The sequence below is a fragment of the Neospora caninum genome, chromosome Ib, assembly GCF_000208865.1.
Source record: "Neospora caninum Liverpool complete genome, chromosome Ib".
Classification (NCBI taxonomy): domain Eukaryota; phylum Apicomplexa; class Conoidasida; order Eucoccidiorida; family Sarcocystidae; genus Neospora; species Neospora caninum.
This window is the reverse complement of record NC_018386.1, coordinates 1,057,660-1,080,968: the sequence shown is the minus strand read 5'-3', so window position 1 is coordinate 1,080,968 and position 23,309 is coordinate 1,057,660. Positions and strand designations below refer to the sequence as shown.

Below are 23,309 nucleotides of genomic sequence, written 5' to 3'. Positions count from 1 at the left end.
CAATCACCCCGCGGCCTGTTACCATAGAGTTTTAACCGGCAAAAAGACAACCGCGCGTTCTGGCAAAGAGGGCGAATGTCCTTTTCCCGCGAATGCCAATCTTTTGCACATTCCCCCACCGAGGCTCGTGACGCTCGTCAGGACGCCGCACTGAGATGTGGCGCGGAAACGGTCAACACAAGAGAAAGTTTTTTCTATATCGCGACGAAATTGCCGGGTTTCCTGCACGCGTCTGGACCGTACCCAGGGAGAAGGGGACTCGCAGGGCACTCCGTTGATTCAGAGGCGCACATGCCAAGCTATAAAAATAATACTCGACTCTATACTTTAACCGCTGCTGCTGGGACTGGGCATCATATACTGACGGTAGTCCGCTGCGTGAGACGAGTTGCGCTCCCGTACAGAGAAACAGTCTGAGTCGCCTCTTTTGCTGCCTAGCAATCTGGACGCCACGACGACACCAACCGACTGCAACAGACTCCGAAAGCATGCGGGATCATTCTACTGCACGAACCACATAACGAGAATAGCACATCGGCGTTAGTGATGAACACGACGCACAGCGTGAAGAGGTCTTCCCGTTCTAGACGTCCCTGCGACGAAACGCACCGAAACGAGCTAAGCAGCAGTATGCCGGTGCGCACAGCTCTCCAATAATACTCGCATAAAACAGGACACGAAAACAAACGATGCATGTCCACGCTCACTTTCCCCGCGCGTCCTTTCCGATGGGCAGTAACCCTCTGTGTGGTAGCGGAGAAAACCGCGGGGATGCGCGCATAGCCGCCGGTTCTCTCTAATCCAGATTGTGTTTCGCAAGTCTCTTCGTTTTTCGCTGGAACGCACGCGGCCGAAAGCGCCACGCAGTGACGGGCGCACTGTGGCGTCGTGCCGACACCGCCGCTTCGACGCGACAAAACATACAGCTCTTAAAGGGATTACACGAAAAATCGCGAGTCGCGTCGTCTTGTCAGTTTCTTTGACCGGCACTGACCCGGCCCCTGCTACCAGAGCGTTCACGTCCACGCTGGGTCTCGACTCCAAAAACTCCACGGGTTTTTCTGAAAGCCAGGGAACGCGCTCAGAGAAAGGACGAGAGACCCGCGCAGTCCTTGCATTCCTCTCTGCAGTGAGGAGCATTCCGAAACGGCTTCTGTGGTGAAGGGGGCAAGGAAATCCGGCGGAAGCGAGACGGAAATGAAGGAGCGACCGCCACGGGGCTACAGGAGGACATGCCTTTTCCTGTGCACGCACCACTCAGACGGACACGGAGAAATCACGAAAAGAGAGCGGACTGACGGGCGACATTTTTACTCACCGAAAAAGCGCACCACACGGAAAAGGCGCTACACAGCCCCTCCTGCCTCGCGAGTTTCACAGAAACCGATCCAGCTTAACGCCGAACTGGATGCCTTCAAAAAATGAGAAGCGAACGCGATACAGGCACCCCTCCTCCATTCCTCGTTGCTTCTTCACCGTGATCTCCCGCCTCTCTCTCTTCCCCTCTTCCCTAAACAACCCTTTCCCTCCCAACACCTCTCTCGCCACGTTCTCTTTGCGCCGTTCGTGTCGCCGCGTCTACACGTGTGTTTTTCTTCCCTAGGCGCGGTCCTCGCGCGCAGTTCTGTACCCGCGGTGTCTCTGTTCATACACGCCGGAGTCGGCTTCTTCGCGTCTTCGCTCTTCCTCTGAGCGCCCGCCGTACTCGGCTCTGTCTCTCCGTCCACCTGCACTCGCGCGGTATCTGTCCTCGTCCTGTCTTCTGTCCTCTCCGTCCCTTTCCAGTGCTTCCCGCTCTCGCCGTCTTTCTCCGCCGGCGCGCTCGCCTCGGTCGTACGCATGCACAGCCGGCGCCTGCGCCGTGGAAGTCCGCGCCGAGTAGCCGCCGTACCCCACAAAGTAGGGCCCGCCGCCTGGAGACCGACTCCGCCGTCGCTGACCGTCGCCCGCCACGCCGTAACTTCCCACCTCCCCAGGAGCTCCTAAGCTGTCGTCCTCGTCGAGGCGGCGCCGAGACGGAAGCTCGTGGGCCGTCGCGGCCGCGCCGTACTCCTCGCGCCTCTCCTTGTCGCGGCCAGCGCGCTCGCCGCTGTACGCCCCTCGGTCGTCTCTGCGACGGTTGCCGGAACCGGGCTGCGTGCTGGCGTCGCCGGCGAGGGGATCAGCGCGGTCTCCTCGTCGGCCTCGATCTTCGCGAGAAGCAAGAAGGAACGCATTGTCCCCCTCTGCTGCGTACCCGTGGTGACGCTCGTCTCGCCGTTCGCGTTCGGGATCTTCGAGGGTCGTGGCGCGACGTTTCGACGCGCGCTCCTCCCTCTCCTCGCGACTTCGCTCGACGGCCTCTTCCCGGTAGTGCCGGTACGGTTTGTGGTGCGAAAACTCGCCCTCTGAGTACTGTCTCCGTGCTCGCTCCACGTCCCCCTCGGACATGTCTCGCGGATCGTCTCTCCCGTAGAAGCGGTGCCGCCCTTCGCCCCCAGCGCCGACTCGCCGGCTCGAAAACGCCTCGTCCTCCTGTCGCAGCCGGCCTTCGCCGGCAGAGCCCTCGTTGGGCCCCGCAATCAAGTACTCGTCCCTGCGGCTGGTTCGCTCGTCTTTTCTTCTCTCGCCCTCCTTCCTGCGCAGGCTCTCCTCGTCATGTCGCCGCTCCTCCTTTCGTCTGCCGTCTCGACGCGCCTCGTACGCGTACGCCTCACGCGACTCTTCAGCTCGGCCCGCAAAGCTCTCGCGGCTGTACATGCCCTTCTCGCGGTCTTCGCGGTCTTCGTAGCCCCCACGGGATCGGCCACTGCCTCCCCAGTCACCCCCCGCGCCGACGCCCTCGCCCTCGCCAAGGTACGCCGCTCGCCGATCTTCATGTCGGTCTCGACTACCCAGCGCTCCCTGGCGATAGCTCTCAGCTCTTCTCTCTCTCTCGCGATCTAGGCCGTACCCGCCCTTCTTGGCCCCAGATTTCGAGCCCGACGCGCCAGCCTCCCTCTCGTCGATCTCTGCCCCGCTCGGGTACGCCCCGTAGCCGATCTCCTCGGACCTCTGTCCGCCGAAAGGCCGCGGAAGAACCGTCGGAAGAAACGCGGCTCTGCTACCGGCGGGCACTCCGCTGGAGGCGGCACGGCGGTGCGACTCCAGATCGCCGTCACGACCTCCGTACAGCCCGTCTCCTGCGCAGGCGGCGCCTCGAGCGACGTGACGCTCGCGCATTCGCCCTCTTTCCGCCTCCTCGGAGAAGCTGTCCTCGAGCCGCGGAGCGCCGCGCAGAGTCGGAGACGCGTAGGGCCCGTAGCGAGAAGCGCGAGACGCCCTCTCGGGGGACACTCGGCCTCGTCTCTCCCGCCGCGACGCAAGCGCCTCCCCACGGCCCCGCTCGTCAGGATACGGAAAGAGGCCTGGAGAAGCAAAGGGAGAGAACAGCAGAGACGGCGCCTCGCCGAACGCGGTCCGCCGAGCGGACGGAGACAGCGCGCGTCCCATCACCGGTCCGAGGCCTTCGCCAGGCAGCAGCGGCATCGAGGCCGGAAGTTTCTGGCGCCCCAGCAGAGACATGTGACTTGGCGGCAGAAAATTCGGCAACGGAAGACGCGGATGAGGCCCCGGCAGAATCCGAGGCGCATCCAGAAACGGTGCATGCATTCCCACGCTGGAGAGAAAAACACACGCAAAAACGCCCACAGGCTCTCAAGGAAAGACACACGAGGGAGCAACGCAAAAGAGAAAGCTGTGGCAAGCACAGTGCCTCGAAAAACAAAGATAGAAAACAGACACCACCATATACATACATATATATATATATATACATGTGTGATATATACATGTGTGAAGACGTGTCCGCCTGCTGTTTGATGAAAAGCTCTGAGGAACTTTGGAGTCACAACGCGCACAACTACTCAACCACGACGACGCCTTCGCTTTCCTCAGGACGCCACAGTTCGCAAGGATGCGCACCGTCCCTCCGCATCTCTCTCTTTTTACGTTGAATCATTCATACGTGCATATATATATATATATATATATATATATATATATAGGCATAGACCGTGTCGGTATACGCAACCGCGTATCGCTCGATGCATGTCCGAGAAAGACAGAGATTCTTTCTGTGCATGGCCAGTATCAAACGCACGCAGACGGACACATGCTGGTGTCAGTTTGGTTAATTCTTACTCTCGGCGGGGCAGAGGCCCCGGAGGCAGCAGCCCTTCGTCGTGCGGAAAGAAGGGCGGGAGCGCAGACGACAGCTGGTAAGGATTGTCGAAGAAGAGGTTGCACGGGTGCCGAGCCTCTCCACGACGGCCCCGCTCGCCCCTCTCTGCCGCTCCCATCAAACGACGAACCAGATTCACCGCCTGGTGTCGACCTTCACCAGACGTTCCGAAAATCAGCAGTCTTTCCTTCTTCCTGAGCTCGTTCGGCGAAGCAGAAACCGGGCCAGGCTTCCCGCCCCTGGGGCCGGAACGGCAGGCGGAAGAGGAAAGAGGGAAGACGCAAAGGGACAAGAAAACAGGGAGAAGACGGCGGAGCAAAAGACCGAGGGGAGGCGAGAGATGAACAACACGACCATCAGGAACAAGGTACACACCGCGAAGAGACGACGGGAGGGAGGTAGGGAGAACAAAGCGGCAGAGATTCCGAGCACCGAGGACACGAGAGAGCAGACAGGCAAGAGCCGTCCCAGACGCGGGAAGGCAGGAAGCGTACAGACAGCAGCACGACACGGAAGAGAAAAGACGCCGCAGAAAAGAGAGAGACGCGCAAACCAGCAAAGCATTCGAAGCACCGCCAAGGAGGGACGAGGCGTACACAAGAACAACAGGAAAAGAGCGAAAACGAAACCGCAAGGAAAGGAACGAGAGGAAGACGTACCGGAAACCGCCATACCGCGAGAGAGGAGCCGCAAAGGTTTGGAGCGCCGCAGCGAGGACGAAAGTGGAGGGTTTTGCAGTCGCCAGGTCGTGTGTCCAGGGGGAGAACAGAACGGAGACGGAGAGCGAAGCCGTACGAGAGCAAGCAGGAAGGGCGAGAGCGGGGTTCCAGGCCAGCAGGCGACCAGGAGAGGGGAGATGTGAGAGAAACGCAAAGAAAAAACGAAGCATATGAAGACACAAAGCTGCAAGCGCGGCTCCACAGAGTGTCGACAAGTGAGAAATACCGCCAGAAGGTAAAAAGCAAGCTGTGGACCTCACGCGGTGTCTCTTCTTTTCGTCGGCTTCGCTCCCCTCTCTCGTGTGCTCAGCTGTTCTTTAAACGACGCCCGAGTCAAGCAAATCTCTTGGATTCCGGTCCCTCTTCTCGACTGGGCTCTTCCCTTCTCAGCCGGCACTCGCCGGTTTGCCTGCGCGACGCAAACCCCGGAAACGCCCTTCGCCCCCACCATTCACCCCCCACTGCCCGCAGCGGAGACAGAGCCGCAGAGGCGCCGGCGCGTGCGAAGTGAGACACGAGAGGAAGGAGACAGCCAAGGGACAGACGCGGGAGAGCGGCGCGCGTGAAGAAGAGGCAAGGACAAAGGCGACGAGAAGTCGAAGACGGGACCGCGCGAACCCGTACCTCTCGCGCTCTGTGCGTTTCTGCTGCCTAGGAGAAAATCCGAGCTTTCTCGCGTAACAAACGGAAACGGCCTCCCCCCATGCGCGGTTCCCGACGGCCGAGACAAAGACAGAACGCAGTTCAGGCGTATGTACACTGCGCACCTGACTCGGGGCCCGAGACCTCGGTCTCGGACGGGCACGGACAGGGTCGGCGGAAAACGAGGAAGAACATGGAAAGAGAACGAGGACGGAAAAACGAGAAGCAAACGGGGGAGGGGAAAGAGAGAGGAAGAAGAGAAAACCAACACCGGCTCAGTGTGTCTGTATCGCATATCTTTCGTTTCGGAAGGACGTGCACCAGAAGGCTGAAAATCTCTCCCGAAGAGAAAGGCTGCGAGAAGCAAGGAAATGCAGAGGCAGCCTACGCCATCAGACACAGAGACCGGCCCCACGGCCAGTCTCCAATTTTCCAAGCTTCACATCCTCCCGCAAGAAAAGCCATATATACACATATATACATATATATATATATATATATAGGTATTAATCGGTAGACATGTAGATACACACCAAACATGCACCACGAACTGCTGTCTGTGCACGACATAAGTATCCACAGATTCGTTGTATGTCTATCTTTCTTTCACTAGAAGTAGATATAAACAGATCTGTATGTATGTATGTATGTATGTATGTATGTATGTATAAATACATAATATGCATATGTATGTATGGGGAAAAGGAAGGCGTGCGGCCATGCGCGGCGGCGTCTCCCCACAGTTCGCCTCTTTCCCGTGTCTTCCGGCCTGCCGCTCTGGAAAGAGCGGGAAAGCGTCGGAAATTGCGCGCTTGCGTGGGTTTGGTTTCTTTTCCGAAGGAACAGAGCGCACGCCAGGTCCACGCGGACGCCCGTGAGGCCACCATCCAGCGAACCAGAAAACCCCCAGAATGAGCAGAAAAAGCGCAGAGGAGAGAGAACGGATTTGCGATTCAAGAGGCGCGAAATGTTTACCTTCTTCCTTCGAAGAAGCAGAACGTCCCGGTTCTCTCTTCCACATCGCGCAGAGCATTGCCTTGCCGCCCTGCCACGTGCGGAGCCTTCTCTCTGGGAATGTCCATCACCGTTAAGTCCGACCTGGAGAGACGACACATCGACACGCCCAGAGTACATCAGTTGAGTCCGCGCGCCACTGTTCATGCGTATGGGCGTCTCTGAGCGCCGAAACCTGAAAAACGGGAAAGAACCCTGCCGAGCGTTTCTGCACAGCTGTCGGGGCGACGCGTCTGTTGCGCACAAAACGGGGAAACGCCTCCTATGTTCTCTGCCTGTCTCTGTTTTGCGGCGGCAAAGAACATCGCTCACCTTTCGCCGTCTTTGCACACCTCACTGAGGAAAATCGGCTTCTCCCTCTGTAGCACTAGCCAGGAAAGGTACTCCTGAACTCGACGGCGCTCCGCAAGAGTTCCTGAGAGAAAAAAGTTGCAGCGCGAATTTGCTCCACGAAACGGAAGCTCTCAGCGCCGTCACAGACACATCGACGCATTCCGCGGCGCGCGCGACCGACGCGCGACCACCATGCAGGCGCGAAAAGAGGAAACGGCGGGTGTCGATACGTGCTGCGAAACGTGTGCAATGCACATCACGAGACGGACACACGTATGCCTAGAGATCCGGAAGCGACGGGAGTTACGGAATACACACACACTCTCTCATTTATACATATATATATATATACATATATACATATACATATATATATATATATATATACATATATGTATATATATATATATATGAAGAGATGCGCACATAAGCGAAAGAGCATTGTGAGAACGCAGAGATAGAGGTGTTTCGCGTTGACAGCCGTCGCTCTCGATGGCAGGTTTTTTCTTCTACAGTTGGAAATCCGGAGACGAATGTAAAGGATCGAAAGGGCTCCCAAAGAAGGGAGAAGAGCCTCTACGGCTCTTTTTTCTCACCGGCAGCAAAAGCAAAGTGCCCAATGTACTCGAGCATGCACCCGGCGGCCGACGCAAGTTTCCGCCGCGTCTTGCCTTCCCGCCCGAGACAGTAGGAGAAATGGCAAGAGTCGATTTTGATGATGTCGACGAGGATGAGCGTGCTGTCCTGCTCTTCGAGGTCGACGCCCTTCAAAGTATCCCAAAAGCTCTGGTCCGGAGCGCAGATGTTTTCCAAAGTTGTTGTCAAGAGCGTTTCTCCAAACACGTCGCCCTCACTCCCGTTCCGTCCAGCCTCGCCCTCGCCTCCGTTGACGGTCGACTGCATCTCTTCTTCCAAATGGTCCTTCTCTTCCTCCTTTTCGTCCTTTTCTTCCTCCTTTTCGTCCTCCTTTTCTTCCATCGCATGTTCTTCGCTTTCTTCCATCGCATGTTCTTCCTTCCCTTCCGCGCGCGGCATCTCCATTTCGACATCTTCGGGGTTCCGGTCTCCTTCGCGCTTTCCAGCCCCGCGCGCGGCGAGCGCAGCCGTCAGGCGCCGCGTGTAGAAACCCCGCAGCTTCTGGTCCACTGCGCTCATCACTTTCAAGCTGGCACCTACGCGACTTCGCCTGAGGCAAGCGGACGGCAGACACGCACAAACAGCATCGCACGCGCAACGGGGAGAGAAAGAACGAGAAGAAAGCGAGCGAAAGAGAGGGAGGACGGGGAAGAACGACAGAGAATGAGCGAGGAAAAAAGCGAGAGAAGGTCGTGGACACACGAGACGGGCGAGACGGTCTTCCAACACGGTCCCCAATACCCCGACCCAGGTCTCTCCCGGGCCAAAGCGAAAGAAGCAAAAGAGAAAGCCAGCAGCACAGGCAAAAGGTCTGGCAGCCGAGCCCCAGCCACGAGAAAGCGGGCTCTACACAGGGTCGTCCTTGAGGCGTGAATCCCGGGGAACGTGACGGCCCGCATGCATCAGCCAAGACGCCCAGTCCAACGTCTGTATGTGTGTGTGTGTTTGTCCTTTCCACGCATGCAAGAAGATCCCTTCCTCACTCGCTGCCAAAGATGAGGAGCTCTTCCATCTTCCCGCCGGGGCTGGAGGCGTCTGTCTCTTCGCGCCTCTTCCCGTTTGCGTCCTTCGCCGCCTCCGCGTCTTCTCCCGTCCCCTCCGAGGCACAGCTGTTTCGGCGCTTCCCGGAAGTCTGTACAGCCGAGCCCTTGCCGGCGCCCCGCTCTTGCTGCGTGAAGAACATGAGCGTTCGCCACTCGTCTTCGATTCTGCGCAGCACTTGGCCGTTGCTCCCCGTCACGTACGCCACCGCCTCGCTCGGAATGGCCAAAACAGTCAAGTCTTTTCGCGGCGGCTTCTTCTCATCTCTTTCCTCGTCTTCTTGCGGCGGGAACAAACGCGCTACCCCCTCCTGAACGCAGAGAAGGGAAGACAAATCCGATAAAAAAAGGAGAGAACGCGCGAGGGAAAGAAAAAAACGGAGAAAAGAGAGACGCAGAGAGAGATACAGAGAGAAACAGAGAGAGACGAGGGGAAACAGAAAGAGCGAAAGTGCACGACAAAAATGGAGAGAAGGGAAGCAAGAGAGAGGCGGAGACCCACGAGACGACGACGAATCGACGAGCCGCGAGAAAGACCTCTTACCGTGCACATATCATTTCTCTCGCTGTCCCATCGCACAGGGCCCAATCGCTGCTGCATAATAAGCCGAATATACAGCAGCGCACGCTCTCTCTGCTCTTCAGTCCCCGTCACATCCAGACGAAGGCCTGCACGGAAAAGGACAAAAAAAACCAAAACAAAACGACGCAAGCTCACCTCGCGGGTTGCGCCACGCACATCCGTTCAAGCATATCTATATATATAGATATATAGATATATACAGATATATATATATATATATATAGGTGTCCAGAACCATTTGCGAAAAAGAGATGGGCTTGTGCACTTTAGCTCTCTTCTATGTCTTTGTACGCATCCATATGCAGACAGAGAGATACACACAGGGCTGCCCTCTACGTACAATATATATATATATATATATATATATATATATGCATTATATATATATGCATTTGAAGCCAAACTTTTTTGGAAAAATGTTCTTGACTCCAACCGCAGCAGGAGCGCTGATTAGAAGCGCGAGAGGTTCCCCTCTCGCTGCCCCGTACCCATTTGGTTATTCTCCGTCTTCCCTTTTCTCTCCCAGTTCGTGGTCGTCATTCCCTCCTGTCTCTGCTTCCTGTGTCCCTCCCCTCCGGCTCCTCTCTCCGTTCTCTTCTGCCTCTCGTCTCTTTGTCGCTTCTTCCCTCTCTCCGTCTCTCTGTCTGTTTCCTTTCACAGCTGATTTTTGGCCCTCACCGTTGTCTTCGAGTTCGACCCGAGATCCCGAGACGGCTGCGATTTTTTTCTTCGTGCTTCCGCCCCGGCCGATGATGAACGCGGCGTCTTCGTTGCTGACTTTGATCGAGTAGGTGTCTCCGACGAGGACGCCGAGGACCGGACGCTGGAGCGCAGAGCGAATCTTTGAGCCGTCGGGCAGTTCCTCGACAAGAGCTTCCGGACAAGTCGCGAAGATGTCTTCTCCCTGTCCTTCTCGACCTCTCTTTCGTTTCGCGCGCACCGGTTCGCGCGCCTCCGGCTCAGCTTCGTCCAGATCGAAATCGCCCTCTCTGCCGTCTTCCTTGAGCAAGTCCGCGTTGGACGCCGAGCACGAGACGCCATCTTCCTCTCCGTCGGGGCCGCTCCGCGCCTCGTCTCTCTCGTCGGCTGTCTCCACCTTTCCAGGCCTCGCCGACTCCTCTTCTCTCGATCTCTGTTCACTCTCTGGTTCGTCCGCTGCGCATGCGCTTGCTCGCCGACGCGTGTCCGGCGTTCTCTCTTCTTGTTCACGACTCCTGGAGCCGGCGACCGCGCAGTGCGCCTCGTCATCTGTGTCGTAGCACGGCCCGTCGTCGGCGTGCGAAAATGCTTCCTTTCTCTCGGCGGCGAGATCTGGGGGAGTCCCCGCTGTCTCCGCTGTCAGGTCCATGGATGCGAAAAGCGAGCACGCGTGTAGAATCGAAAGGGACCGAAAAGGGTGAAGACGCCGGGACGGAAGAAGGAGGAAGGAGACGTTTGACGCAAGTGGAGATTCCGAGAAGGAAAGTCCCCGAAACAGGAAATCTCCACCAGCTTGCAGATTTACCTTTTCCAGAAAAGAGGGCACCGCTCCGGCCGGTACATCAAGCACAGAAAGTGGACGGGAGAGAGGGGAGAAGAACGCGAGAAAAGGAGAGAAGAAGAGAGCGAAAAGGGGCGAGAAAAAGAGAGGGAGGCACGGCAGCGGAGCCGGGCCAGATCACGAGGGATACAGATAGGGAGAGAGAAGACGCAGAAGACGACACACTCACGCGCGCAGAGAAGCCGAAACGGATCAAGGAGTAAACGGAAGACAAAGAAAAGAGGATCTTGTTGAAAAGGCCACCGTTTTGAACTCAGAGCAGGTTGGAACGGAAGAGAAGAAACCGCGGAAGGGACGCACCGTGGAGCCGCTTGAAGAAAATGCACAGCCCGAACACTCGTGTCGTTTTCTCTTTCCTGCCTCCGCCTTCTCAGTCGCATGAAGAGAGAGAAATCTGGAGGGAAGAAGCAGACTCAAAAAAGCCAAGATTTGCCACTGTCGGCGACGCGTGCTACTCTGCGGTGGACGCGGCGCGTCAGGATCTGAAAAGCCCGACGAAAGACGCAAACTCGGGGCGGGAAAAAAATTGAAAAGAAAACCGGCAAACGGGGAACCGCGTGCAAAGGCTGAGTCAAAAGATGTTCCTCGCACGAGATCTCGCTGTCGATACACTGGACGAGAAGACAGAAAAACGAAACGAGGGGCCCGCAATGCAAGAGAGTGCAGGAGCGCGATCGATGCGCGGAAAGAGGAATACGCGGAGGCAGAGCAAGAGAAGGAGAAATGAAGAAAAGAGGCAGGCTAGCTGCTGGCAGACGCCCGTCCAACGGCTTGCAGAGAAAGACGAAACTTGACGAAATGCAGGGAAGAGAAAAAAAAGGTCGGCATTCACTGCCCCCCCCCCCCCTCAACGTCCTCCTAGTGACGCCGTCCTGGTAAAATGTTTTGGTGCATGCGTCCAAAACCCATATACGCGACCTACGCTGTGCTAGGAGGCTCTCTCTGTGTGCCATCAGGAGTTGGAAAACAAAACTTCCTCACCTCTCTGTGCGCTCTCTCTACATGTGGATGTGCTAATAATTGAATGTAACTCCAAATATGTGCATGTATACACGACAGTCAAGTGCCTCTTCTGGGCTTTCTTCTGTTGCTGTCTTCTAAGCAGCGTCCCTGTTGTGGGCGTTGGTCGGAACAGCATCACACATGCATCTCACGCAGAAATGCCAAAGGCACTCTCGGGGAGTCACCAGCCGCTGTTTGAGGATAGAGAAAGGGAGAACCGAGGAGCGCACACGCAAAACAGGGAATCCAAAGGGAATTCCGCCGCACAGGGAGGGCTAGCGGATCTGGGGAACGTTCTGTGAGCGACGCACCTCTGTTAGGTACCCTCTGTGATCTATGTGACAGAGCAGACTTTGGGTGAGGGCCGAAGGCTGTATCCTCTAGAATCGAAGGCCAGGAAACAGGCGTCAGCGTTTGCATTCTTAGGTCTAGGCGCCTCGAGATGCACTGTGAGCAGATGCCTTGCTTTTTATTGGGATACCGCCGGCAGCAGAATAGTCTCTCTGAAACGAGTGCAGCACATGGGAAACCGTACATTGCACGGGAAGGAAACCGACGCTTTTCCCCTGCGCCGAGCACTCGAACCGCATAACCTTGGTTCAGTTTCGTCCTCCTGTGCGAACTCTTCCCTTGGAGAGAGAAAAGAAAGAGGCGAATCTGCGCCACGAAATGGGGACGTGCGAGTGAGAAAGATGACCGAAAATCCAGAATTGTAGCAAAAACGCACGGGTCCGAAAGGCGACCAAAAGAGCCACTCTCTAGTGTACGTACACCCGGCGCGCGTGGACGCCACGCTGGCCTGCACAAACACCCGAGAGATGCTGTTTTCAGAAAGAGAAGGCTGACTGAGTTAACGTATACTGAGACAGCGGGGGAGTTTCCGGATCTCAAAGAAGGGGGAGGGGAGGAGAACGGAGCGTAGAATGCGTTTCCCTCCCCGCCAGATCGTTCCCTGCACTTTGTGTCGCCGCCTGATGGCGTTTTCTGTGAGAACGCCGAGTCGCATTTCCGTGATAAATCTAGGTGTTAGTGTAGTGAACTGTGGGCCAACAAAACCGCTACACGGGTCTTGTGAACAGCCGGCAAAGCCAGTCTCTCACTGGTACGAGCGCGTTCCCACTTCCGCACAAGAAACTGCTCTTTCATTTCTCCCTCGAGTTTTCGCTATCGGGAGACCGAGCTGTCCTTCGGGGAGATTTTTCTAGCTCGGCGTGTGGCGCGCCGGTCGGAAACCCGGGAACTGCCAAAAAAGCACTTCCTTCGGGCGTTGCTACGGAAGGCTCTGCTGTTCGTCTAGCGGTGGCAACGTTTTCGAGATGGTCCATACACCACGCGTGTGGACACAGACGCGTTTTTCTGTGGTTTCCAGCGCATGATGTGCCTCGGTAAATGTACACTCCAGAAGAGACGTCGAAACGCCATCTGTTTGCTTACTGCTTGGCAAACCGTTACATTTTCTCCCGTAGACTCAAGGTCGCTGTCGAGTCAAAAAAGTGGACCTCCCCGCCAGCCTCTCGCACACAGACCGGCTCCACGCCCAGCCGACTGAAGCATACGAATGTGAAAAAACCACGAACACAGGCCTCTGTGCACCGTTTTACGGGTGAGGGTTATGCGAGCCTCCCGGTTTGAACCAAAACTGGCGGAGAGCGGGCGCAGTTCTCGGGCTTCCGTCACATTTCCACAAGGCGCGCTCTGAGCCGTTCCGAGTTTCCTCGTCACTTTTCTCCCACCCCGTCGAAAAACTTTCCCAGATACTTTGTCGCCACCTCGACGGCTCAAACGCTCAGAGAAAATTCGGATGAGTAGTCTGCTGCTTCTTTGCCTCCCAGCCAGCGTAGCTGCGGGTGTGCTTTGCTGGTCTCCTGGATACCTTGGTCCTTGAATAGCTTCTGGTTTCCTGCCGGTCCGGTGGACGCCGCACCTGGGAAAAAGTCCCCTTCGCCTCACCTAGAGCGCCCCAGGGAACGTAGGCATCGCCCCTGAGAAAGGAAGGAACCGGCAAAGCCGAAGCCACGAGGACGACAGTGCGCGTGAGCGAGAACGTTAAAGGGACAAACAAAGCTACCCAGATCTGTTTTTGCGGAGACGTCAGTGCCCATGTACACATATACACAAATGGAGCTCTCTAAAATGTGTGTATGAAAAGCGTGCCTCCATAAGTACATTTGATTCTATACTTGCGTTTACCTGACGTAGCTACCTTTTCCCCCAAGTCTGTGGAGCAACCTATCGGTATCTCCATATTTGCCTTTGTCCCTGTCCTCTTTTTCTCAGTAGGCGCACACACAGATGTGGACGTCATGCTATCTTTTTCACCTATGTGGCCGTACCTGGGTTGTACGCGACAGGATACATGGTCGGAGGCATGTAGTAAGGGACGAATCCGTACGAATTCACTCCAAATTGACCGGCAGCCTGCCCCGGAAAAAGACCTCTCTCGGTTCCGAGTGAATCGCCGTGGCGACCAAGGCGATCGTCTCTGCCGCCAGGCGACGGGTCAGCGCGGTTGCTGCGCGCCGTCGGAAACGCATTCGTCTCGTCTCCAGCGTCTTCAGTTGTGTCCAAGTCCTTCGAAGGCCTCCTCGTACTCGCTTGCGAGAGCAGACCGATATTCCCAGCCCCAAGGTGCGGGCTGGCAGAGGCGAAAACACGATCTGGAAAAGGAAGAGGGAAATGCGAGCGCCGCGAAAAAACGGAGAAAGAAAATGCGGGGCCGAAGAAAAAAGCAAGCGTGTGGGGAGAAAGCCGCGGCACAGCACTCTCGAAAGCGAAGGAAACTTGCGAAAAGAGAAGCTTCAGACGCGAGAGCAAGAGACTGACTCAAAACCGAGAAGGCGACAGAGAAGGACGAAACACCGGACAGGAAAAGGCAGGGAGTCCCTTTGCGTAGGTCAGAGGAAACCACCAGCCTCGAAGAAAGCAAAAAACGGAGACACGGAAAACGAACACGGCTTTCCCTTTCCTCCCTCTGCATCCGCTGTGTGTGTGTCAAGCATCCTTTGTCAAAAAACATGAAAACATAGTAGGTAGTCTAGAGAGTATACATATCGAATCTAAAAAGAATATCCAGGAAACCGCGTAGGTGAATAGAGGCACACCCGAGGACCGTCGGGTCTGGTCACGCCAGGGGTGCGTTTCGAGGCGCGATCCGCGCGCGCGCGCAGATAAAAAAGCGTGGTCTCTTTTGTCTCTTTCTTTTCTCGGAAAAACAGGGGCCCAAGTCCCAACACCACACGGAGAAGAACGGAAGCAGTCGCCTCACGTGCGTCGTCGTCGTCCTCATCGTATCCGAAGCTGCGTTTCACGTCCGAGACCTCTTGCTGGCCTGAAGCTCCACCCGCCCAAGTCTTCATGTACACGTTCTTGTTGCGCACAAAGAAGTTCCGAACGACTTTCTCCCTGCACACGACAGGCGCAAGAAGCAGAGCGAGGCGAGGGTCCGCGTGCGGAGAGAAGCTCGGGGAGACGCAAGGGACGGCGGTGCCGACGGAGCGTCTCCTCGCTCTGTCTCGGCCTGTCGCATGCTTTTGAAAGACACCGATTGCCGGGATTCAGGGGGTCAGGAAACCGGAGACATCGCAGCGTCCGAGGGCAGCAACAAAACCAAAGAAGAGAGAAAAACGAAACAAACATTGGGGGAGGCACACAGAAGGGCGTGTCCACAGAGTGAAGACGCGTACAAGCCAGCACCCCCGCGGAGGGGAAACGCAGAAGCCGCAAAACGAGATGAAAAAGAGAGGAAGGAAAAACGAGAAAACGGCGAGGAAAGAAAACCGGTACAGATGCCCTTCATCTTGCTCGCTCTCTCCACAGGTGGCCTTTTTGTCGGATTTCTCCCACCTTTGTAAACCTTGTTCCTCGCGAGAGACGCACCTAACCATTTTCAAGAAGCCCAGGCGCGGCTTCAACTCGACGTACAAGATGCGACTGAATTTGTAGAGAAGCTGCGGATCCTCAAACACAAAACCGATCAGTTCGGCGTGCCGGAGAGAAAGAGACTGCCAAAGAGAACACGATAGTCGTCCACAGTTTATTCAAAATGGGAATTCTCATTTAGACTCTGGACAGACTTCATGTACCTAACACGGTCACGAAAAGCACAGTACAAACTTGGAATGTGAAAACCAAAGGCCCTCGAGCTCGAAACCAGAGACGCCCCGCGCCGACACCAGAAGGCGCTGGTCCACATTCGCACATCAAAGAAACAAACGGGCAACCCCTTCTATCCAGTCTTTCCTCACGCTCACATACAAAACATGCAACTGCATACCTACATATATATGTGAACATACAGAGAGAGCAGACACACGTGTGCCTACAAATAACATATCCATAAGCATGTCTGTGCGTGTATGTGTGCATGCATCCGCGTAGGAATGGGACTGAATTGGTGTTCCTGTTTTGCATAGCTGCCCATTGCTTTGGTTTTCTCGTGGGGGTTTTACCATTTTGAATTCGGCGAAGGAGAGCCGGGAGTCTTCAGCGTTCTCGAGAGCCTCGAGGACAGCCTGGGCGGGGTCGTGGCTGTCGCCGGGGCCCGCGGCAGAGACGTCTTCTCTCGCCGTGTTTGGGCACTCGGTTTCCCACACGTGGCTGCTGCGGTCGTCTTCGGCAGTCGCGGGAGTGCCCTCGTAGGCTGCTGCGAATCCCCGGCGCGTGCGGTTTCGGCCCCGCCCCGCGATCACTGAGGACACAGGATACACCCGGAGAGACAGTCGTGACTCCAGGCCGCCTCAAAGGCCTCAGGACGGACGGCGCCAAGGCTGACCGCGGAGGCGCAACACACCGGCAAAGGCGCGAACGAACACGGAAACAGAAAAAAGACGGAGGAGGAAGAGAAAGGGCGGGGAGGAGAAAACGCGAGAGAGGAACGGGGCGTGGAGAGGAGCCAAATGCAAGAGCCTCGTTCGGGCGTCGACGACGAGGAAAGAAGCGAAGGAAAGGGAAGGCAGAAAGAGAGGAAGAGAGTTCGAGCACGGCGAGTTCGCTGTGTCTCCACAGGACCGCGCTTCCGTCGCGTCCTTCGCGTTTTTTCCCTCCCTCTGAAGCTCAAGCGTTTATGGCGACGTCTCCAGCGTGAGCAAAAAAGGAAATGGGCGAGAAAAGAAGGAAAAGACAGCTTCCAGAGAAGCAAGGAAGAGACGTCACATGTAGTGGGGGCAGACGCCGCAGTGGTCTTGCGAGAAATCAGAAACGATCCGGGAAAAACGATGCAGAACGTGTCAAGAAACGCCTGCGGACGCCACGAGGCGACCTCGGGGCCCCGAGAAGGAATTCACCAGGGACGGGAAATCCACGTGCCGATACGCCCGCAGCCTCTGCTATCAATGGCCAAGGACTCGAGAGGACCTCCCATCTCTCTGTTTTTTCTCTATTCGCATGCTGAGTCAGGTGCATGCACGTTTGCCCAGATGTTGTCGACGTCTCACCCTGCCAGCTCCAAAAACGATGCCTTTCCTGTGTACATACACCCCGCCTTCCCACCCCGCGACGGCAGCTCCCTGATTCCTCTGAGATTTGACGAGAGGCGCGCCTACATGCGAGCGAGGGGTCATCACCTCCATTTCCTGGACTCTTCCCCCGTTGCTTTCTCTCTCTCTACACGTTCCGCTCCTTTTCTTTTCATCAAACAGCCACCCCAGAGAGCTCACCTTCTCGGTACAGCTGCCTCGCTTGTTGTGGCGGCACGCCTGCGTACTTGGGGTGACAAGGGACCTCCATGATTCCCGAATCCTTGCAGAGGACTGCGCACGCTCTCTCGGTGATCAAGTTTTGCATGGATCTGTGTCGAAAAAGCACGCGAGACACGCGCTGCCGCACTGGAGGTTGTGAAGCCTTGGACGGCCCCCTGGGCGAGGCCTCTCGAGCACGCATGCAGGGAACGGCCTCGCGAGATGAAAGAGGCTCTTGAGGCACAAACGTGGGTGAACGCGAAGCGTCTGACGCGATTTCCTCCGCAAACAAAGCGACCTTTGAGGGACCATCGGAGAAAAAAAAGCAAAGGAAGCGCGAACAGTCCTCTTGACCGGCAAAGACACTCCCGTGCCTCTGGGTATACAGGGACTCGGTCACGGGCGTGTGTCTAGGATCGAGAGAAGGACTTTTAAGTGATAAACACCCCACGGATGCCTCTTTCGCCCCAGGTGCGAGAGGCCTCGGGACTGTCTATCTCGCGTTCTCTTCATGGAGTTCCGTTCCCGTTTGCCTCCGCTTGTCTCTGGTTTTCAATCCAGCTCGCAGAAACCATGAGGCCGCCGCTCTTTTGTCTATCTCCCATCAGGCTGTCGAAGCTGGGTCATCTGAGACACCCAATTTGCGTGCATCTTTCTTTCAGTGTTTCGCGCTGCCTCGAGAGTCGGTGCGCTTTGCTCTTTTACTTTTCCAGTTTTCTCCCCGGCGCGAGTTTCAACTTACTCTGAGTCGAACTCGCTGCAGCTGCAAAAGACCTTGTACAGATCGCTGTCGTCGCCGCCCTCAAGCACAATGCATGCTAAGGCCCAGAAGACAGAAGCCAGCAACGACACATGAAACGCAAGCAGACGATGATGAGGAAAAGCGAGGGGAGAACACGATACACAAGCGAAAAAACGGAGAGATCGGGACAGTGTGAGGATAGAGAGAAAAAGAGAAAGAGAGAGGGAAAGAGAAAGCGAGACAGAGAGAGAAGGAATACACACTCATGTCGCGCGAGAACGCATCCAGGAAGGGAAACAGAATAGAAGCCGCCACAGAAAGAGAGGCACAGAGCAATGGATGACGAAAAAGAACCAGAGAATATCAAGGCGAAACGAGAACGAGAAAAGTATCAAATATGAACGCAAGAAAAAGAGCAAGCACGCCCAAAAGTGTTGGAGAAGATAGAAGGTAAAGTCAAGAGACGACGCGCGCGCGATTGAGAACACACTGAGGAAAGGCAGAACCTGAAGAGTCGACTCTCTCGGTTCTCTCTGTGTCGCCGTCGGCGATTTGGTTTTCTTCAGCGTCTGTTCACCTTCCATGTGTGGCCAGGGCCTTTGGGGAAAAACCGCTTCCACGGCTTTCTCCTTCCTTTGAATTCTGGCGCCTCTTCCACCTGCGCTTTTTTCCTCCATCAGCAGATCGCTCGTCATGGAGCCTCGAGACGTCGTTTCGGCTTTCGCCTCGGGTGGCTGCTCCGGGACAAAGAAAAGAACCCAAGAAACGAGAACGATCTTCACATGATCAAGGACAGAAAACACTTTTCCCAGGGAGACACAGAGAGACCCAGCAGAAGCGAAAGCCGTCTGCCCCTCCCTGCCCGCAGCCTCGTCCGCATTCCCGCGCGAATGCCCCCCGTCGCAGAACCCCTTTCTCCTTAAGCGAAAAAGAGAGACACCACCAAACGCAAAAGGACACTGGGAAAAGAGCCTCTATTCATGTTGCCGAGAAAACGCGAAGGGCGATGCGCCTGCCGCCTTTACCGCACGCGATCGATTACGCATGCAACGTGTGGCCATCAGCACAAAACGCGCTGCTCTCCTGTGTTTTCTCTCTCTCTGAGGGTCTCCTTCTCTGTCTCTCCTTCTCTCTCTCTCCTCCCTCTCTCCTTCTCTTTCTCTCCTCTGTGTCTCTATTTCTTTGTCTTTTTCTCTTTCGGTCGTCTCAAGCGGCTAGGCAGACCTGTGTTTGCGTGCCTTCTGTGGCGATGGGCGGGGGCATGGTCATGGTTTCGACGCTCGCGACGGAAGGCTCGACGGCGATTCCCTTCTCGTCGGTGGGGACGGAGGTCTGGGTGGAAGCTACGGTGAGAGGCGGCGTCGCACTCGTGCCTTGCTCCTTGGTGAGGAGCACGGGGCCGACGCATGCGTCGCGTTGAGTCGTCGTCGCCTGGATTCCGCACTCTTGCAGCCGAGCGCCCGATAGAAACAGGCGAGGAAAACAAAAGAGGTGAACCAAGAGGGCGTTGAGCTGGAGAAGCACAGACACCCCAACACAGACACTTTGTGACAAGCAAAAACCCGCTGGAGTGAGAACAAGTGGAAAGGTGGAGACAGGAGTCCGAGAAGAAGCCAGAGGCAAGGTGTGCAGGTAAAAACGGATTGAGACGCATGGCAGAAACGAACGAAACGGAAAGGGGAACCAGCGGAACGTGGAGGAGTCGGAAACGAGGAACGCAGAGAGATACAGAGCGGAAGAACGGCGGGAAAGAAAAGGAACGAAGAGAGAGAAAGAAGATGAGGGACTCCGATGTTTACCACGCGCGAGATAGGGGGCGAGAGACAAAAACAGAGACAGGTGCAGAGCAGGCTGGGGAGAACGACAAGGCAACTGCGGAGTTGCTCTTACGGCATCTTCGTCAGACATGTTGCGAACCAGACGGAACTTGTACCTCGCGAGTCGGAGGAGAAGCCGAAGGAAACTGGTGAATTCTGGGCGGAGAAACGAGAAAGCCAAAAAAACCAAAATGAGGGAGGGCGCAAGAAGAGACAAGACAAGAAGGAATATGACAGCACGACACGAAGCAGCAAGTCAAGAGAACAAATGCCACAAGACAATACGCGCGGGCAAAAGAGGAGGCGGGGAAGAAGGCACGGCAACTCGAAGTGCGGACGGAATCGAGAGGATGACGAGCGAGAGAAGCGCGAATCTCCAACAGCAACGGCACTGTCGGAAGATGCGGTTAACATGAACAAGAGAAACGAGAAAGGTGCGGAACGCCAAAGACACGCCCGAGAACCAGAGGCAACGACAGTGCGACTGCATCAGGAAACAGGGAGGCCGAAACAAGGCAAGTCGCGAGAGACCGGGGAGCTCTCTCTTCGTATAACCAGTTTTCCGTTTCCCTTGTCCGCGTGTGCTTTTACACACGTTCCCTTTCATCTGCTTATCCGATGTTCAGGTTCTTTTTCCTCTCTCACCAATGACTTTCCCGTCGCTGGCTACGCCCCGGAAGATGTGTCGGAGAATGTCAGGGTCTTTGTTTCGCGGATATAGCTCTGCATCGATACACTGCACGCACCGCGAATGGGGGAAAGGGAAAGCGTGGACGGGCTAAAAGAGGGCAAAATGCAAGCTTCTCCGTCAACCATTTCTTTGACAGCCACTTTTCTTCTCTCCATTAGGATGCTGTCAAAAAACCAGAAATCGCCGTTATTGATATGCCCTTGGCATGTACAGACAGCATAACAAAGCGTTGGACAGTATGGAGTGGGGAACGAGAAAATAAGGGAGAGGAAAACGAAAGAAGAGGTGAAACGGAAAGTGAGAGGACGAAGAGCAAACAAGAGACACACGTAATCTACAGGGGCAGAAAGGGACACGCCCCATACGGGCCTTGCAAGTGTGCTGGGAGAGAATTTCTCCTCACTTCTGCCAAGAAAACAGTAACCACCATACCGGCACGACTGGGACGCATGGGCAGCACACGCGAAGACAGGCAAAACGCCTTCACCCCCCAATTTTTTCCTCCATTCCTCATCCCAGTCACCCTTTTCCTTAAGTTGAGCACATTCTCAAATGCATGTACAGACATCTACCTACTCAAATAGATATATATATATGAGTGTGCGTACATGCCTCCACATATGCGTACGGGTGTGAAACGCAAGTACAGAGGATTGGAGAGCCACTCCAGAAGTTGTACGAAACACAATACACCCAATGTTTTGCCTTTCCTAACGGCCTGGGTGTGCGTGTCTTGCTTTAAAGCGGACATACAAGCATGCACGCATACATACATACATACATACATACATACATACATACATACAAGTGTCATTGGGCGTGCCTTCCACACTCGCGAATGCTCATAATTACGTCTCCACCAAACGCGAAGGAGCGGCTACACGTGTCTGTTTATAGGTTTTTCTTTTCTGAGACTAATCCGCCTGTATCTGATCCCACAATTGCATGTGCGAGTGTCCTACATACCAGCTGAATCCATTTCTGGTCCGTCATGTAGCCGTTGAAAGAGAAATTTCGGAAGGCGCGGAGCAGAAGTTGGTCCAGATGTGCAGAGACGTACAGGAGGACAGATCCGTCTTTCTGGCGTCGCATATACACCCGATTGAGGGGCGCGTTTTCCCTGCCTTCGAGGGGATCTCGCGGGCTGAATTCGTCATCATAGAGACCTTGCGGAGCCAAGTTCGGCACCCGGCCGTTTGGGTCGCCGTGGCTCATCGGCCGGGACCCTGAAGGCACCGCTTTCTCGGGATGCAAACGAGAAGCGGGCGAAGAAATGGAAGGCAAATAGGCCTGGCGCGGCGGTTCCGCCGGAGAGAAAAGAGAAAAGGGATTTTCGGCATGCTCAGGGCTCTTCACAGGCTTCGACGGGGTGACCAGCCCCGGACGAGAAACTGAAACCGCAGGCGTGCCGCCGTAGACTTGTTCGGACGTATCCCTAGCGGAAAAGGAAGCATAAGCGCCTTTCCCAGAAGCCTCGGGAGGAAACAGCGGCGAAGGGTGGTGAGACGGAGACGGAGACGCAGAAGCCGACGGGGACGCAGACGCAGAGGGCGACGCTGGGGAAGAAACCGACTCGGAGAAAGATCGCGAGGAGGAAGTAGAAAACGCCGAAGAGGCAGAGCGAGAGGAAAAGGAGGAGTCAGAAGAGGAAGAACTCACATCTTCTGTGGTCGTCATACGGCCGGCAGACGCCGGCCGTCCAGAAGCCGATCGTCCAACCCCCCGTCCAACCGGGACGCGCCAGAGAGGCCGCATTTTGCGGAACGCGAAAACGCACCGGGAAAACGCGCCCGAAGGAGTCAGTTGCGGTTCGTGAAGCCGTCCTGTCGAAAGAAAGAGGAGAAAAACGGAGAGAAAAGCGGTCACATTCAGCACGGCACGGATTTGTCACAATGAGAACCACGGCAGGTTTGGCTGTTGGAGCGGACTCGTGGCCGCGAGGTGTCCATACACCTGCAACAGCGCGCGACGCTCATGTCCTCGCCGAATCGAAATCAGCGTTTTCGCACCGACGAAGCGAGCAGAATTCTCTTTATTCAAGAACGCAATGCTTTGGCGTAGAGGAGAGGCAAAAATTCCGAGAAGGGCGAGGGACCGCGCGATTGCACCGGTCGTTCTGACGCAACTAGCGAAAGAGCAGTGTCTGGACGAGTCGGCCCCGCGCCTGGATTCGAGCATCATGCGTCGGAAACATGACAAAAAACACAAAAGCGTGACGAGACAAGAGTTGGAAGCGACGAATCCGTAAAAAAGGAAAGAGCAGGTCCCCCCAGTGAAGAGTAGCGGAGAAAAAGAAGCCGGAAAAGGCGTTCCCTTCGAGATCTCCCGCTAGCCCGCCTCTCTCACTTCGCCGCCAGAGCCTCAAGACACGCTTGTCCAGTACTCCCGTCGCGCTTTCGTGCAAGCAGTGTGTATTCCTGGGGGCTCTTTCCCCGGCGGGTAGTAGACACATTTTTTTCAAGGGAATGCTCAAAAATCCGCTCCTATCTGATCTTGGTTGACACAAAAAGTCGCTGCAGAAAGGCGAGAAACGAAGCGAGTGGACAAGGCCGGCGCCCAATTTTTCGCGAATTCAGTCAAGGCCCCACTGGGGCGTGGTTCCATCCGGGTCGGATATTCCAGGAGAAAAAACAGCCACAAATGGATTTGTAAAGAGCATATAATCCACGCTATA

General features: G+C 55.7%; 2 protein-coding genes across 2 annotated transcripts; both read right to left on the bottom strand.

The window, feature by feature from the left end:
• Positions 1-1,599: 1,599 nt before the first annotated feature.
• Positions 1,600-10,516, bottom strand: NCLIV_003620 (putative KH domain-containing protein; the record flags this gene model as incomplete). The annotated part of the gene is made up of 8 exons (XM_003879863.1): positions 1,600-3,637; positions 4,162-4,440; positions 6,538-6,660; positions 6,889-6,991; positions 7,506-8,095; positions 8,529-8,896; positions 9,130-9,254; positions 9,847-10,516. The coding sequence occupies 8 exons, from the start codon at positions 10,514-10,516 to the stop codon at positions 1,600-1,602; spliced, it is 4,296 nt and encodes a 1,431-aa protein (XP_003879912.1).
• Positions 10,517-13,660: 3,144 nt separating this feature from the next.
• NCLIV_003610 (conserved hypothetical protein) lies at positions 13,661-22,390 on the bottom strand (the record flags this gene model as incomplete). Its single annotated transcript, XM_003879862.1, has 12 exons — positions 13,661-13,692; positions 14,044-14,367; positions 14,976-15,112; positions 15,587-15,711; positions 16,159-16,397; positions 17,365-17,495; positions 18,128-18,203; positions 18,705-18,861; positions 19,352-19,639; positions 20,018-20,100; positions 20,590-20,680; positions 21,602-22,390. The coding sequence occupies 12 exons, from the start codon at positions 22,388-22,390 to the stop codon at positions 13,661-13,663; spliced, it is 2,472 nt and encodes an 823-aa protein (XP_003879911.1).
• Positions 22,391-23,309: the final 919 nt, after the last annotated feature.